Here is a 16,674-nt window from a genome sequence, read left to right as displayed (position 1 = left end):
AAAGCATCGAAAATAATAATTGAACAGCTCAATTTTTATATTCGTTCGACGAGTTCGATTGTGAAAATATTCATGAAAATCGTCTGGCAACCATCACTTGCGTTCTTCTTCTTCTTTTTTGGCTTTAAGAGGGTTTAAACTTTTCAGTTCATTCACCTCTAGCACTTGCGATCACACCCCACAAACAGTTTCGCCGTATTGAGATCCGCATCGCATCGCGTTTACTATGGCTGATGTCACACTAGGCGGATTCGCCGCCGCGGATATCGCGACGGTTTTTTTTCTCGATATGAAATCGCTTCCAAAACCTCCCCGCTCTGTGTGACATGGCTCATTCACAATACCAGGTGTATGACACGATTATCGCTATCTCACTCTACCTACCGTCACCGCCTATCTCACTATCCCTCCGCTGTAAAAGTTCATCATCGACATCACGATATGTCAGATGGTGGTAAATTGGTAATTCGCGATGACGCCGACGTCTGGTGGCGACTTCAAGTTAGAGCCATAATTTGGGTCCCAAAATCGTTAGTGTAATCTCTACCAGATTAGATGACACGGAGCCGGTTTTCAAATTTTAAAATTTGAATGAAAATTTTCACATTATGTTATTTAATTATTAGAAACGCGTAGTTCTGACTTTCATTCAACCATATGGTCATACAATTCCAACATTGTTGCTGATTTTTTTTTCTTTATAATATAAAGTTGTCTTCATAAACAATTTTTGTATGAGACTTTTTCCCCACCTGCAAACAAAAATGTTTTGAATTTAAACAGTATACTAATTTGATATGGAAAATCTAATTTTCATTCATAATTTAAATTTTGAAAACGTTCACTCCGACTGAAAATCAGCTATTCTTTGACGCTTCCCTAAACTAGTAAACGAAGCTCACTGCCGTCAACGTGTTTTGAAGAAAACAAATACTTCTGACGTTTGAGATGTTGGCACCAAAACATGGCGGGTGCCATACGGCTGCACAATACACTGTAGATCCTCCGCTGCGGTTTTACTCGCGGAATCCGCGGCGGCGAATCCGCCTAATGTGACATCAGCCTATGTCAGGTCTGGGCGGTTTGCATTTGATTTCCGCATTCGTAAACGAGAGAGCTTTTCCGCAAACGAGCCCGCATCGCATCGCATTAACTATGTTCTCCACCTAACAAAAAATACCCAAAAATTACTCGATAACAATGAGAACCTTATTTTCTGCAGCCGAAAATTTACAACGAGATGCTCATTGTAGATTACTTTTTTACTTTTAATTTATCAATCATACATAGGTGTCCATCTCTCCCGACTATCCCATACATATAATGAAAATACGAAAGCACATAGTCTGTATCTCTGAATCTTTGTTATTGATCTAGCCATGTGTCCAATGTGTCAGTAGACAATCTAAAGCTGGTTTGTTTGTAAACATATATAAAACTGAAAAATACAACATTTTTAACTAAACTATTTCAACAGTGTTTCAGGAATGCCGCGTGAAGTTCTTACTCTTCAGTTAGGTAATTACGCAAATTATGTCGGAACTCACTGGTGGAATGCACAGGAGGCATCATTTAACTATGATCCATGCGCAGAACCTTCTGAGATCGAACATGAGGTTTTGTACCGAGAGGGGCAAACGTTGAACGGGCAACCGACATTCACCCCACGGATGTTATTGCTGGACCTAAAAGGAACGTTAAAATTTGAACCCAAAGAAGGAGAGTTGTATAGTTTTCACGATAAAAATATCAATGAAGAAGATGTGGTAAAAGGATTGGCTTGGGATTCAAGCAAAGTAGAGGTGATCAAAGAAAAACCGACTGAAAAAAATGAATACCATAAAGATCTGGAGGATACTTCAGAAAAGGAGACATACGAAAAGGATTACAATTTCAAAGAGAGTGTACATGATTGGATCGATTTCAGCTATTCGCGGTTCCATCCGAGAAGCATTAATATTATCAATGAATTCACACATTCTAAAGAGGATATCCAATTCGACACAATCACGAACGGTATGGAGGTTTGGCGAGGGAACTATTTTCAAGACGATTTTACAGATAAAATCCGCCAATATGTCGAAGAGTGTGACGAATGTCAAGGATTCCAGACACTATTTGATTGTAATGATGGGTTTGCAGGAATTGCAATCAAATGTTTAGAACATCTACAAGATGAGTATGGTAAAGCCAGCGTTGTATTTCCTGTTATACCTCCAAGATCACCGAACTATAAAAATGCTGATGAAGTGATGAGTTCCTCTATCAGGGTTATTAATACAGCCCTAACGTTTTCTTATCTGATAGATAATTGTTCCCTCTTCACACCTATTTCAACGATGGGTCGCTGCTGGCGGTATTTAGACAATCCACGATGCTTCCCAAATATGTCTTATGAACATACTAATTTTTATCAGACATCTGCTTTGCTAGCAACTTTTCTTGATTCCGCTACGCTACGGTATCGACTCAGAAGTACAACGGTTTCTGGAAGCTACATGAATAGTCTTTGCAACGATCTTACACAGTATGGTAGAAAGATGGCCGCTGCAGGACTAGCTCTTCCTTTCCCAATAAGCAACTCAGAAGACTTAATCGATTTTTTGGACACAAACGAAGCGAAATTCTACACACAACTAACTCCGAATACTACAATTGGAAACAAATATGTTGTTCAGTCTGTTTCAGTTCGTGGGATTCCACAGACCAGATTGAAGAGACCACCTACCGCTAAATCAGCCCAGCGTCAGCAGCGGATGGCTGCCTACCGATGTAACTCGGTGAGCGAAATGTTTCAGTTTTATTATCATTGTCAACTGCATGCCAGCATGTCGCATGTATCGGCCTGTGAAGCACCGATGGACATCAAGACACCTTTTCCTGCTGAAATGTTCAGTCCTCGCGTTAGTTTCGATGGATTTTTGAGTGATTTTCATACTGAACCGAAGCAAAGTTAGTTATTATTTTTGGTATAAGTATATAACGAATCAATGTTCCCATTTTCCACAGAAATACTTTCGACACCAACTCTTGCCGCAATACAATCATCTGGGGATTTGGCTGATACATTGGAGAGTTTACACCGGGAAGTCAGTCGGATAAAAATTGCTAGAATACCTCGCTTCATCGAAAACGGATTAGAACTAGAGGATTATAAGGAAAATCTTGAACGTCTGGTGGATTTTAAAGAAAGATACGAAGACAATTATCAGCTTTAAATACAATATAATAAATTTTATTCTATTTTTTATTTTATACTAGCTGCCCCGGCGAACTTTGTCGAACTTCCGTAATTGTTACGTAACAAAATTTCATTTTCATTACTAAATAAATTCCCGCGCTCCTATATGCTTGAGTAGCTACCTTCGATTCAGGAACCGAATGAGGTGTGTTTCTTAAACCAAGGTGATAAAACACGTGTTGTAATGGGCTTACAGCAGCCAGTAGGCAGGCATCGATTAATGGGAATATCGCGTTAATCTACCGGATCATGATTTCGTCATGGCTGCTAAACATAAGATTGTTCCGTTTGTTAAGACAAGATGCAAAATAAAGCTAGGTCACATTGGTCACGAAATGAACGGACACCATTGAACTACCTTTTACGAGTTAGTGAAGAATCAAAGATGATAATGGATTTTCAGGCAGAATGAACACGTTTCAAATAGAAATTATGAATGAAAATTAACTTCTTCGTATCAAATTAATGTTCAATGTACGGGAACCGCGGATAATACGGACAGTGGGGGTAATATGGACAGGTGGTTGATTTGTATAGTTACACTTTGAATTTCCGATTTCTGTTAATAAGAAAACCTTCTACATGTTATTCTATAATATTTAAGCCACCCTATGGCAATGAACACTGATCAAAAGTGATCAAAAGATCAAAGTCAGGATGTAATTTTAGCGGCTTCGATCTTAAATATTTCGAGTGGTTTAATATCAAAATTCAATTCGCTGATGGTTATATTTCGGTTTGTGTGTTAACAGAGAAGCGATATTAGATATGTACGGAAAAGTAAATTCATTTTTGAGTGGAAAAATTTAAATTCTTGAAATAATTGTACTTATGGGGTAAAACGGACAGTTGCCTGTGGGAGTGAAATGAACTGTGAAAAGTCTGTTTAATCTATTCTTAATCGGAAAATGTGGAATGTTTAGAAGCTGACTGGAACAAAAAGCAAAATAGTTGAGGGTCTGTCCGCTTATACTGCTGAAAAACACGATATCACTTCTAGGTGGATTAATTCGATTTTTCATCATTTAACGGACATTCGTGATAAGTTCAGACCTTAGTTGAATAAAATTATTCCTCTCGCGATCGATAAACCTCTACGCTTCATATATTACAAACCTGTCCATATTACCCCCACTACATGTCCATTATACCCGCATCAAAAAAAAGTTGTACTTTTCGGTCTGTTATAATTTTAGTAAAAAACATTGAAAAATCATTTTTTGTAAAATATTTTGCCAATCAGGTAGAAAAACAGTATATTGAATTGCAAGAAACTGCATCAAAGTTTTGGGAAACATGAGTTTCTAAAGATATAATTGAACATGTCCGTTTTACCCCCACCTAAATGGAAAACTTTGATTTTTTTCATGCGGAAAATAATCTCTTTCAAAAATTGTATCTGAAGATTATTTTTATTATAATGATGATTTCAGTGGAAAACTAATTTCGTATCCAGATGTTAACACCGTAACGTTGTCATCGCGGATACACTTCATTTCGTTTTCACCGTGAAGTGTATACGTGATCATAGATCATAGATATTTTTGATTTATCATTTTAATCAATTGAATCTTGAAGCAATATTCGTTGTTACAAATGCTCCAGAACGCAGAATGCAACCGAAATATTCAAAGTATGCAGGAGAATCGAAAGCTGGCGTGTGGAACAAACTAGCGATCCCTAGAGGCGAATGAACTGAAAAGTTTAAACCCTCTTAAAGCCAAAAAGAAGAAGAAGAAACTAGCGATCCCGTCAAAGCAGGATATATTGAGTCCGCAAACTACCAAAATCGATGAAGAGGAATCAGTACAATATTCAGCCGAGTGCTTTGCTCGTCATGTAAGGGCATCCCAGTATCTTTCGCAAGAAGTAAAATGTAACGACAGGAACTGCTGCATTGAACCAAGGAACCAGTTACTTTTGTATAAATCAACATCAATTTATACCAGCTCATGTTTCTCTCAGCTAAACGTCATATGGTTCGGTTGATTTTCTGTCTATGTTCGTTCGAAATTCTATGAACTTGTATAAAGTTCTTTCGAAACCACTACATGCATATTGTTGTATCTTACCTCGCGCAACTCGTATCCAGACCGCTTCTATAATTAACACTCACCGATTAATTTGCAGATTATATAAGCCACGTTTATTTCCACAACCATTCGAGTCTATCGTACAAAACTAAGTCCCCGAACATCACAACTTCTATCCAAAGCTACCCTATCTATTTCTCTCATCTCTTCATTCTCCAAAATTCAGTCACTCTCCCTCATTCTCTCATTATGAATCTCTACATCCTTCTCCTACTCTGAAATCAACAATCACTTTTCATAATATTCTGCATGTATCGACGCGGCAGGTTCTTGCTTCTTACAGGACGCTTTGCAATAGATTCATCCGGTTCTTCTAGGCTGTTTCGTTTCGATGGCAGTGATCCAATTGATACTGGATGAGATACCTCCGATTCTTCCGACGACTCCTGATTGGGAGATACTATTAGTGAATTTTATTTCGAAATCGAATGGCTGCAGTCGCAAAGCCCATCCTTCCGCCCTCGACATGGCACGTCTCCCTTCCTGATGCTTGCCCCAAAAATATATTCGAGTGTTTTATGGTCCGTGAAGACAGTGATATGTAAGCCGAACAAGTAAAGGTAAAATCTCTCAACAGCCCATACAACAGCCAATGCTTCACGCTGTGTCTGTGGATAAATTCGCTCTGTAGCAGTCAGCCCTTTTGACGCAAAACTAATAATCCTTGGTGTTTCTTTCGAATTTCTCTGGACTAATACGGCTCCTAGACCAACAGGAGAAGCATCAACATAGAGCTCTGTAGCTTGTTTTGGATCGAAATATCCTAGCTTTCTAACGTTAATTGTTAACTCATATCGCAGGTCATCGAAAGCAATATTTTGTTCCTGTCCGAAGTCTGCTTCTCCTCGCAAGAATTTACGCAGAGGCTCCGTACGAGTTGATAAGTTCGGAATGAAATGACCCACGAAATTTACTAGCCCCAGAAAACTTTTAACCTCTTCTTTCGTCTCTGGTCGTCTGAAATTCTTGATGGCGGATATCTTTGACTCCGATGGACTTATTCCAGCTGAACACACCTTAGGGGCTGTCCACATACCACGTGGACAGAAAAAGCATGATTTTAGACTCCCCCCTCCCCCTCCGTGGACAAGCGTGGACATTTTCATACCCCTACCCCCCTTTGTCCACGTGGACATTTTTCTCTTTTTAATTAAAATAACTAAGGAAATGTCTGAATCGCGCTTAAATTCCATTTAAGTTTATTTTATTTCAGGTTTTACTAGCTGTACCCTGCTGTACCAGCTTTGCTGTGGCTCATTGTTGTTTTACGGTAGAGAAATGGGTAGCATAACAAAGCACATGTTCCATTTAATTTTAAAATACTTGTGAGTAAACTTTTTTTTTGTTTTTCCATTATCAGCGAAGATGTGCAGGCTATCTATTTTGCCAACACGGAAACTAGTAATGTACAGTTGACAAGGTGAGGAACAATCCGCATCTGAATATAAGCTACACAACTTCGAAGATTGATCTGGAGCTTTACTAATTGTGATTTCAAACGCCAATCGAATAAAATAAAATGGATTTAAAATTATTTTCAAATACAATTTTAGTTCAGGTTTTTTCTAAAAAATGTGTTGATATCACATAGAATACATAAATACAATAATGTTAATTTAAGTTCACAGCTTTATTTCAGAAGTGTACTTATTCCATCTGAAAATCCAGTAATAATCCAATTAACCTGGTTGATTCGCTTTCATTCGATTCAAATGGAATTCAAGTAGAATTTTTTTCACAGAGATATTCTCGATCTAAGGAAAAATTATTTTTCCATTTTGGATTATAAACATTTAATGACATAACGATCGCACAGCAAATCGATGGACAGTTTTGAAATGTTCTATACAAGACCCAGTTATTGCTTTGACAAATGCATCGTTTTATGACAGTTACAGCGTTCCAAAACCCACTCAACATTTTCGATGTTGCATTCTGGTCTTTTATTTTTTTTTTTATTGAGTGCAGATCCTTGCCCACTCCGGTATATGATCGATCACAGCAAATACCGATTCATCATCACTCTGAATTTCCGATTCACCTTTAGTCTGTAGCGCAATACGAAACCTTTTCCGCAATAGTTCGGAAAATTAGGGTATTGAAAGCGTATCAAAATATTTTATTATTTTTCAAATCCTTATCGACCATTCTGCAATTCATTAACCTTTTGCGGTCGTATGTCTGTTTTCAGCAACCATAGCGAGGAATCATCTTCTTCTTCTTGAATGGCGTTAACGTTCCCTGTGGAACTTTTGCCGTCTCAACGTATGCGTTAACTAGCGTCATTTATTAATACTTATTTGAGATTTCTTAAGCCAAATAACACGCCCTGAATGTATTCCGAGGGGCAAGCTCTAGAATACGCGTGACCACAGTGCAAGTCGAAGGAAATTTCTCTGACGAAAAATCACCCGGCCAGAACGGAAATCGAACCCGAACACCCGGCATGATAATGTGAGACGCTAACCACTCGACCACTGGTGCACTAGCGAGCAATCATACTAAATACTTTATCCAACCGCATGCAATAATTTACACTACTTTTGTACGAATTTTAATGTCTAGTGAGTTTGATCATGCAATAAAACGCAGTTTTCTATGGATAATAGATAACGGTACTCGGTGTAAACAAAAGATTATTAGCGTGGAGAGATAAGAGGATCATAGGAAATTATGTCAACTAGTGGTGCATAAATCATCTTTCGTAAATGTAAATATATCCTAGAAATTGAAAAATTCCAATACTTTGAAAAATTGTTACTTTTCAAGAAAAGTAGTTCAAAAAAATGGATTTACACGTAATTTTGCATGAAAAACTATACAGACATTTTCGTTCTAAAACTAACTGTTCTCGAGTTAGAAAAAAAATCTATAGAAAATTATATTTGATGAATAAACCATATGCGTAATATCATGAAAACTCAACCATTATGGAACTGTTTAATTTTTATGATTTTTGGTTATGAACGTCTATGTATAGTCCGTAACTATAAAAGTCATAGGATCATAGGAAATAGCCCGTTTGTTCACAGTTTACGTGAGTTATTTTCAGAATATGGATTTTAGTAAAGAAGTCCAATGATCTAGTAAATATATATGGAGCACTCTCAGTAAATATCTGACTCTCATCTCAATCAGTTTATTGATAATTATGGAATACTCAGGTTGGGCGGAGTTTTGAAATTCTTGAATACGGAACGATTTTTGTTTAATTTCGAGTGTATCGGTGATTATATTTGAAAAAATATTTATTCTTCGTGTCCACGTGGACATAGTCTATACCCCCTCCCCCCTCTCCGTGGACAAGCGTGTACATTCTGATACCCCCTACCCCCCCTAAAGTTGTCCACGTGGTATGTGGACAGCCCCTTAAATTCTAGAATCTCCAGCTCTTGTACTCCAAACACGCATTTTCCGTGATTCAGTTTAGCATTATTCTCGTTCAATACAGTTAGGACTTGCTCCAATCTTCTATCGTGTTCGTCTTTTGTCCTACCTGCCACAACAATATCGTCAATGTAAACAATTACTCCATCGATTCCAGCGAGCATCTGAGACATGATGCGTTGAAAAATTTCGGGAGCGCAATTGATTCCGAACATCAACCTTTTGAAGCGCATTAAGCCCTGATTAGTCATGAATGTTGTTATTTCACGTGAATCTGGATGTAACTCGACGTGATGGTATGCAGATGTGATATCTAGTTTAGAAAAATGCGTTGCTCCCCTTAGCTTATTCAAAAACGTCTCAATTACTGGCAGTGGGAAATGTTCTCGTTGAATCGCTTTATTTGGATCCTTCATATTTATGCACAATCGTATGTCATCCTTCCCTTTCGGTACAACGACCATGGGAGAAATCCAATCCGCTGGACCGTCAGCAGGTTCGATCACGTCACTTCGCAGCATTTCCATAATTTTCTGGTCAACTTTCCCCTTCATTGATTCAGGTACTCTCAAATAAGCAAGCTTTCGTGGAACCACTGACTTATCAATTGACAACCTAACTTGAATATTAGGAAATTTAGGGAACTTTTCGATTTTAGCATTGATGCTATTCACGTCAAGACCAATTTTAAGTATTTTCAAGTACTCCGCGGTAGATTTGCTTAACAGTGATTTGTTAGCTCCTTCAATCACAAAAAACTCTGCATAACATCTTGGTTTAGAATCGTTCACCGAAATCCACGCCTCGAATACGGCTAGCACCTTAAGGGGCTTTTGACTTGCGTATGCGGTAAATGTGCGGTCGCATTGGAACTTCTTTTTAAATAGATGAGCCTTGTCATTAATAAGGGTACTAAAAATTTCTTGAGTCACTGTGTTGATCGCTGCACCCGAATCAATCAAAAACTTCACAGGCAGTTTATCAATCATGCATACTATCATCGCATTACTTCGATTATCAGCTTCCACCTACACCGAAAGGAAAATTTAGAAAAACAAACGAATGTTGAATTATGTGTATCGACAAAAGGTTTTCATTTATTTATCAAAAGATCAAACTCAAAATAAATATAATATGGTAAAGGTGTAGGAAAATTGTTAAACAACAATTAATCTACCTTTTGCGTTATTTGCGGCGGAGTAGGCAACTCTTCCTTCCATTCGTTCCTCACGTGCAAAGCATTAGTTTCCTCTTTTTCCCTATAGCGACTGTAACGAATGTCGCGCTGCATTGTACCTTCAAGTCTGCATTTTCTAGCATAGTGGCCCAATTTACCACAAATGTTGCAACGGGCGTTACGCGCAGAACAGAATTGAGAATCACCTTTGTGGTTCCAAGATCCACACCGCAAACAACCACGATTATCACGCTTTTCACTCTCTGGCAGATTCGGACGCATCCTGGAACTGAATCGACCACGATCTGCGTCAACAAATTTCGGTTTTTTTATCCACTTTTGTTTTATTTCTGCTATTCCAGATGACGACGATTCCTCTCTGAACGGCTTTGATTTTTCTCTCTGCTGATGTAGAATTTCGCGGTTTATTGCATAATTAGTCAGTTCGTCAAGTCCCATAATGTTCTCCAATCCTTTGTCCCGCACTCTTTCGTCGCGTGCACCCATCGTTATTTGCTGCAAAATTTCCTTTTCCTCACGATCGAGGAACTCGCGTAGCCTGTGCTCGGAGTCTCAGAACGAATTGACTAAATGTTTCATCCTCAGTCTGCTTCAGCGAACGAAACACTTCCAATTCTACCCGTTCATTACGTTTCCCGATGAAAAACTTTTCCAATCTTTTGATTGCGTTGTCGTACTCTGGAATTTCATTCGGCATAAACGGAACCTTTACAGGTTCAGGATAAATTTCATCCGATGTCGGTCTCAAATTATAAAAAATGCGCTGCAAACCCCTGCCGCCGCACGCTAATAACATCACCAGTTTTTCATGTTGTGTCTCGATATTCCGCAATTCCAACGTCAATTCAAAGGCTCTGTACCATTCCTCCCACTCTCTTCTCATATCTTTTTGGTCCACCGCATCATTGAAAGGCTCCAACGAAAAACGCTTTCCCTCGTAGTTCATCTTCAAACAAGTGGAAAATAACGAAATATGTAATACAATGATAAACTCATAAATAATCTGTTCATGTTCTTTACCATCTATTTCGATTATTTCAAATAAATACTCTAAAATACGCGATACTTCGTAAGAACGCCACTAAACTTCACTGGAAGAAAATCTCTGCTGTGAAATTATTCTCACGCAATTGTGTGTGCATTAAGCGAACTATATTCCTTGTTTACGCACACAATTGCAAAAACATGCGAATTCTCTCCCCTCTTTTTATTTACTGGTTTTATTTTGACAGCAGCGTAACCGAGACGACTATTCATATATCAAACACGCGTACTCTTTTTCTCATACTGTTTGAGTACAATAAAAGCGGTTTTCTGTTAGCGCTTCGGCCATGAGGCCAGTTTCGCTGATTTCTCTTCAGTTCAACGGGTGTTCTAGTATTAGTGTAGTATAACGTAGCATTGGTGCGCTTCGGTTTTGCAACCGGACTCGCTCTTCGCTCTTCAGTACTATGACTGGTCTAGCGTTAAAGTGTGCGCTTCGGTTTTGGAACCGGACTCGCTCTTCGCTCTTCAGTTCGGAGACTGGCCTAGCGTTATAGTATTGCGCTTCGGTTTTGCAACCGGACTCGCTCTCCGCTCTTCAGTACTATTACTGGTCTAGCGTTAAAGTGTGCGCTTCGGTTTTGGAGCCGGACTCGCTCTTCGCTCTTCAGTGCGGTGACTGGCCTAGCGTTATAGTATTGCGCTTCGGTTGTGGAACCGGACTCGCTCTCCGCTCTTCAGTACTATGACTGGTCTAGCGTTGAAGTGTGCGCTTCGGTTTTGCAACCGGACTTGAAGAGCGAGTCCGGTATTACATCCCTTACGCCATTTTAGTGGTAGCTTTGGCAAATGACTACTCCATTGTATTTGGATAATGACTCTCATAGAAATACTTTACGCATTTCACAATTTCCACTTTTTGTTTCTTTGAAATACACTGGTCTCAAAAAAAAACTTTGCCGTGGAACAATGTATTCTCCTCTCATTTACACAAGTATTACAGGTATCCTTCACACGCCCACACAAGTATTACAAGAAAGTAAAACAAAATCACAGGTTCTTTTGTGTGGCTATTTCTTCCAAAAGCAGAAAAAAAATAACTCGATTCAAGCGGAAAAATAGCTTCCACACGAAATCATACCGCCTGCGCCAAATGTTGTATCTTACCTCGCGCAACTCGTATCCAGACCGCTTCTATAATTAACACTCACCGATTAATTTGCAGATTATATAAGCCACGTTTATTTCCACAACCATTCGAGTTAGAGATGTGCCATTCGCTCATGAGCTGTTCCGAAGAATCGACTCTTTGAAGTGAGTTGACGCGGAACAGCTCGCAAAAAAAAAATCAAACAGCTCTTCAGCTCACTTTGATGATGATGAAGGAGAGAAAAGAGCTGTAGAATTGAAGAGAGTGTGTGAGCTGTAAGATTCAAATGAACTGACCGTCTCTCGCTCTTCGTGTTAAGACATCAGTTTAGTTTCATTTGTCCCTCGTCTTTTCAACTGTTATATTCGCGTTGACGGCATTGAGCTTTGTTTACCAGTTTAGGGGGCGCCAAAAATAATAATTGGCTCTCAGGCAGAATGGACACGTTTTTAAAATTCAAATTATTAATGAAAATTAACTTCTGTGTATCAAATGAGTATTCTATTTCAATGAAAAACACTTTGTTTGCAGGCGGTGCAAAAATCTCATAAGATTTTTTTTTTTTGAAGAAAACTTTCTATTGTAATGTAAAGCCTCAGTAAAAATGTCGGAAATGTTGTACTCGCCGAGTCTGTTGTAAATAATAGTCTGGAATACGTGTTTCAAGTAATTAATAATATGGTGTGAAAAATTTCATTTGAGTTTTAACATTTTCAAACTGGCTTCGTGGCTATCGAGTTTGGGACCCAAATTGAAAGTCGGCACTGACAACTGAGCTGAAGAGCTGTTCATAAAGAACAGCTCATTTAGATGAGCTGATATGATCAGAGCTGTTCATCATGATGAGCTGATTTGCACACCTCTAATTCGAGTCTATCGTACAAAACTAAGTCCCCGAACATCACAACTTCTATCCAAAGCTACCCTATCTATTTCTCTCATCTCTTCATTCTCCAAAATTCAGTCACTCTCCCTCATACTCTCATTATGAATCTCTACACATATAAGGAACTTCCTTATGAACATTTGATTCCTGTCTGAACTTTCCGAAAGATTTCCATAACTTTGTTGGCATATGAACCGGACGCAGACGACGGTTTTAACTCCTAAATATATTTTTATGTTGATATTATCGGATCCGGCGAACATCGTCCCGCCCAAAATGATTTTTTAGATATCAATACTTTCGAACATTCATGTTTCCTCACTAAGCGAACGTTCGTGGGTTTAATCGCAGAGCTCTCCATTGATTGATCCTCTAATTGGTTCACAATTTTTAATATCAATTTCCTGTTACTTCTACCAATATTCGTCATCGTTATATAAATTTATTTTCAGACACAATTTTCGCTGAAGGAAAAAATAACTGGCAAATGCCATGTTTCTCCGTTACATGGAACACATGTTTGATACAGAAAAGTAAATTTTTATTTAAAAATCGCGTTATTCCACCTGAGGTTTATTGCCATTCTTGCTTCACACACGAAATCCAATTGGACTAAAAACGAGGTCATCGTAGAATATATGAGTTCTATTTTTTTAACTTTCCCTCAAAAATATCGAAATTCTTTCTCGCCATAACATTAGCCTACAAGCAGAGACGAATACAACAAAATAAAGACGGCTCAAATCAGATCACTCCTTCCACGGGCGTTGCGCTTACCAACAACAACATTTGTCTTTTGCTTCTGCTTTTTTTGCTTTAAGAATCTTTAAACTTCGCATGTCATTCGCCTCTAGTACGAACACACTTGGCGTTCCATTTCTATTTTTATAGATAAAAGATACAGTACTTTATTTCACCTGGAAATCCATTTCCCTTCTCGGACAAAGATCAATTTCGTTAGCGCAAACATCGAATGGACGGACAACGCTTATCCCGATGTAATTGTAAAATATATGAGAATTCAATTTTCCGACTTGAGAGTTTTCTGAAAATGTTCCGCATTTTCTCTTCATATCATCTACGATCTACGGGCAGAGACGAATACAACAAAATAAAGACGGCTCGAATCAGATGATTCCTTCCTCGGGTTTCCCGTTTAGCAACACTTTTTGCGTTCCCTTTTTATTCATGTTTTACTTAAATTCCGACGCAAACCACCCTAGCAACAGGTTGGAACTGAACGAGCTAGAGATCAATTTATAAACCGACTTTGTTGACTCCCAAATCAGTTTTCTTTAATGTCGACCCCTGGGAAACCGATGCTTTGAGAACCCCTGGTTTTGAGTGTTAAATGAAAACTGTCATCTCGATTTTTTTTTTCAGACGGGACTTTCTGCGAAATATTAGCTCAATCGGACCCCATTTACTAATCGCAGACCTCAACATTTGAGTTTTTGGAAAACCGATAAAACCGACCCCGACAATCGTTCTCACCGTGGATGGTACATACACTCCGGATTTCGTGAATTGTGAATACCTGCGTGTAAAAAACGAGACTATATTATCCGTCGCCCATGCTTCAAGTGTTTCAGGCGTTGGGCCTTCGGGCATACAAAAGGAAAATGTCCGTAGACGGTCACGTGCGGTAATTTGCAGAAATTGTGAATCAGTAGAGCACAGTCTTGCTTTCCGCTCCTGTACGAGGCAATCTTGGACCAACGAATCAATTAACTAATGAAAGCAATCGCACAAAAAGACATCATTATCACTAATATGGCTGCCTCTGTTGAAACGCAGCGTGCAGAGACTGCATGAAGAAGTTTTTGAATCATTGGTCTCTAGAATGGATCAGTTGACCTTCACCCTTGCGGCCCTGGAGCAGCGTTCGACCCAGATAGAACAAACCATCGTCACACTGCAACACGGGAACAAAAAATAAAACGTAATGTATGCTGATCAGTATTATTTTTTTCTGAGTATCGTCATTCAGTTGTGATTTTTCGGTGGTTTAGATTTTGTTTACGCCCGAAAATCACTCGCTCAATCAGAGCATTCACGCCTGGCAAGCACAATTCAAATTCTACAATTCTCTTCAAATTACCGAATGGAATGCTCGAAGATTCCAATTCATTTTTCATTGATTTTAGTGTTAACGTATGCAATAAAAAATGGACTAATTTCCGATGGCGATGAAAGATAATTTATAGAAAGAAATTTTCTTTGAATCTTACGTTTATTAAGTCTACAATAAAAATGATTCCGACGAAAGAAGTGAAAAACTTCTTTTCGTACTCATAATGAAAGACGAGACGTACTTGATGCTAGAATTCAACGAATGGCAGGGGACCGGGTACTTTACGTTCCCCAGGTAAGTGATGATGTCGAATATATCATTCACATCAAGTTCTCGAAGAAGGTCCTTCTCTGACAGACGTGAAGGGAATGTCCAAGCCGCTCTTCTTTCGAGTCATATGGTGAACGGGGAGATATATAGTACGATGTGCTTGCCGGAGTTGGGAAGGTGAAGGTGGTCTTTATGCCGAACCTGGGATCAGTTCATTATGCCAAAAGAATACTGAAGGGTGGATCGGCTGGAGATTAACATTGTCGCGAAGACCACTAACCTTCCCAACATTCCCCAGCCGTGCCCGATAGAAAACTTTTGGGCGAATGGAAAAAATAGAGAGACAGACGACCACCAAAGCCACGAAAAGGTAAAATAACACGCCGATATTCAGGTTCCGGCCAACTCCCGTAGGGCTTCATTTACGATACTTCATCAAACAACTCTGCCTCTTCCGGTCGAGTATACACTAGTTTTCCTGGCTTATTTAAAACGTTAAGCCCTGACCGAGGGAGGGGACCAAAGATGAACTTTTCACCTGACTCACGTTGGTCCCTGCGGATCAATAGGGGACTTTTATAAAAATCATTTTCCAATTTTGTTGCTGTTGCTCTCTAAACAAAAAGCCCAATGTCGGCGCGATGAAACCAGCTCAACGTATTAATCTTCGGATGCATTAGAAGCGCTCTTGAACAGTCTACCAAATAAAAGTTTTTTTGAGGTTCATCCATTTAAGAAAATCAACATGATCAAATTGTGGAATATAGGGCCCTATTCCAGAAAACGAGACGAGCAATTCGTCTCGTCTCGTCTCGGCTTCAGTCACTGTCGAGACGAGCAAAATATCCCATTCCAGTACACGAGTTTCATTGAAATGTTTTATTTGGTAGACTAGAGAGACTTCAGTCAGTTTTTCTCGGTATGATCAGTGATGTCAGATGAGAAGATATGTTTTTGTTTTGAGAAAAACAAAAACAATTTTAAAATTGATCAATCGATACTCTTTTCTCAGTGCCAAAATATTAAAAAAACATAACAAAAAGGAATAAGTTTCATATATCTTTTGGTTTCATTGATATTTTTCGTCGAGCATACCCAGCAAACATTAAATCGCATAACAAACGTATATATAACATCATATGCCCTAAAATTTGGTTGGCATATAATGCGCCTAACTGGCATATGCATGCAAAAGTGGAGGCCATATACATACATGACAAATGTTTACCGAATTTGTTTGGATGAATATGCAACTTTGACCGGCTATAATAGCGATTATGTCGAAATTGAATTGCGATCTAATATGAATATATTCATGAATTGTCAAAGCACCAAATACGACTTTTGTCATACTCATATATGATTTATTACAGACATAGAAAAAAAAACAA

The 16,674-nt window shown here is 38.7% G+C and overlaps 1 protein-coding gene across 3 annotated transcripts; it reads left to right on the top strand.

Moving 5' to 3' along the window:
- The first annotated feature begins 1,362 nt into the window (after positions 1-1,362).
- On the top strand, positions 1,363-4,481 carry LOC129772969 (protein misato). 3 transcript variants are annotated; one of them, XM_055776515.1, is made up of 3 exons: positions 1,363-1,422; positions 1,478-2,952; positions 3,010-4,481. In XM_055776515.1, the coding sequence occupies exons 2-3, from the start codon at positions 1,488-1,490 to the stop codon at positions 3,216-3,218; spliced, it is 1,674 nt and encodes a 557-aa protein (XP_055632490.1). In that variant the 5' UTR covers positions 1,363-1,422; positions 1,478-1,487; the 3' UTR covers positions 3,219-4,481. The 3 variants fall into 3 exon arrangements, with proteins under 3 accessions (XP_055632490.1, XP_055632503.1, XP_055632495.1); XM_055776528.1 differs by having other exon boundaries at positions 1,392-1,414; XM_055776520.1 differs by lacking the exon at positions 1,363-1,422 and having other exon boundaries at positions 1,430-2,952; positions 3,010-4,480.
- The last annotated feature ends 12,193 nt before the right edge of the window (positions 4,482-16,674 follow it).

Source organism: Toxorhynchites rutilus, chromosome 1 (assembly GCF_029784135.1).
Source record: "Toxorhynchites rutilus septentrionalis strain SRP chromosome 1, ASM2978413v1, whole genome shotgun sequence".
In the NCBI taxonomy this organism is placed as follows: domain Eukaryota; kingdom Metazoa; phylum Arthropoda; class Insecta; order Diptera; family Culicidae; genus Toxorhynchites; species Toxorhynchites rutilus.
Note: the sequence above shows the minus strand (reverse complement) of the source record. Positions and strands in the feature narration are given on the sequence as shown.

Bases quoted from the DNA above. Each gene is read 5' to 3' on its own strand.
- LOC129772969 (XM_055776515.1), top strand. From the start codon at position 1,488: ATGCCGCGTGAAGTTCTTACTCTTCAGTTAGGTAATTACGCAAATTAT. The intron at 2,953-3,009 runs GTTAGTTATTAT...CATTTTCCACAG, and splicing joins TCATACTGAACCGAAGCAAA to AAATACTTTCGACACCAACT.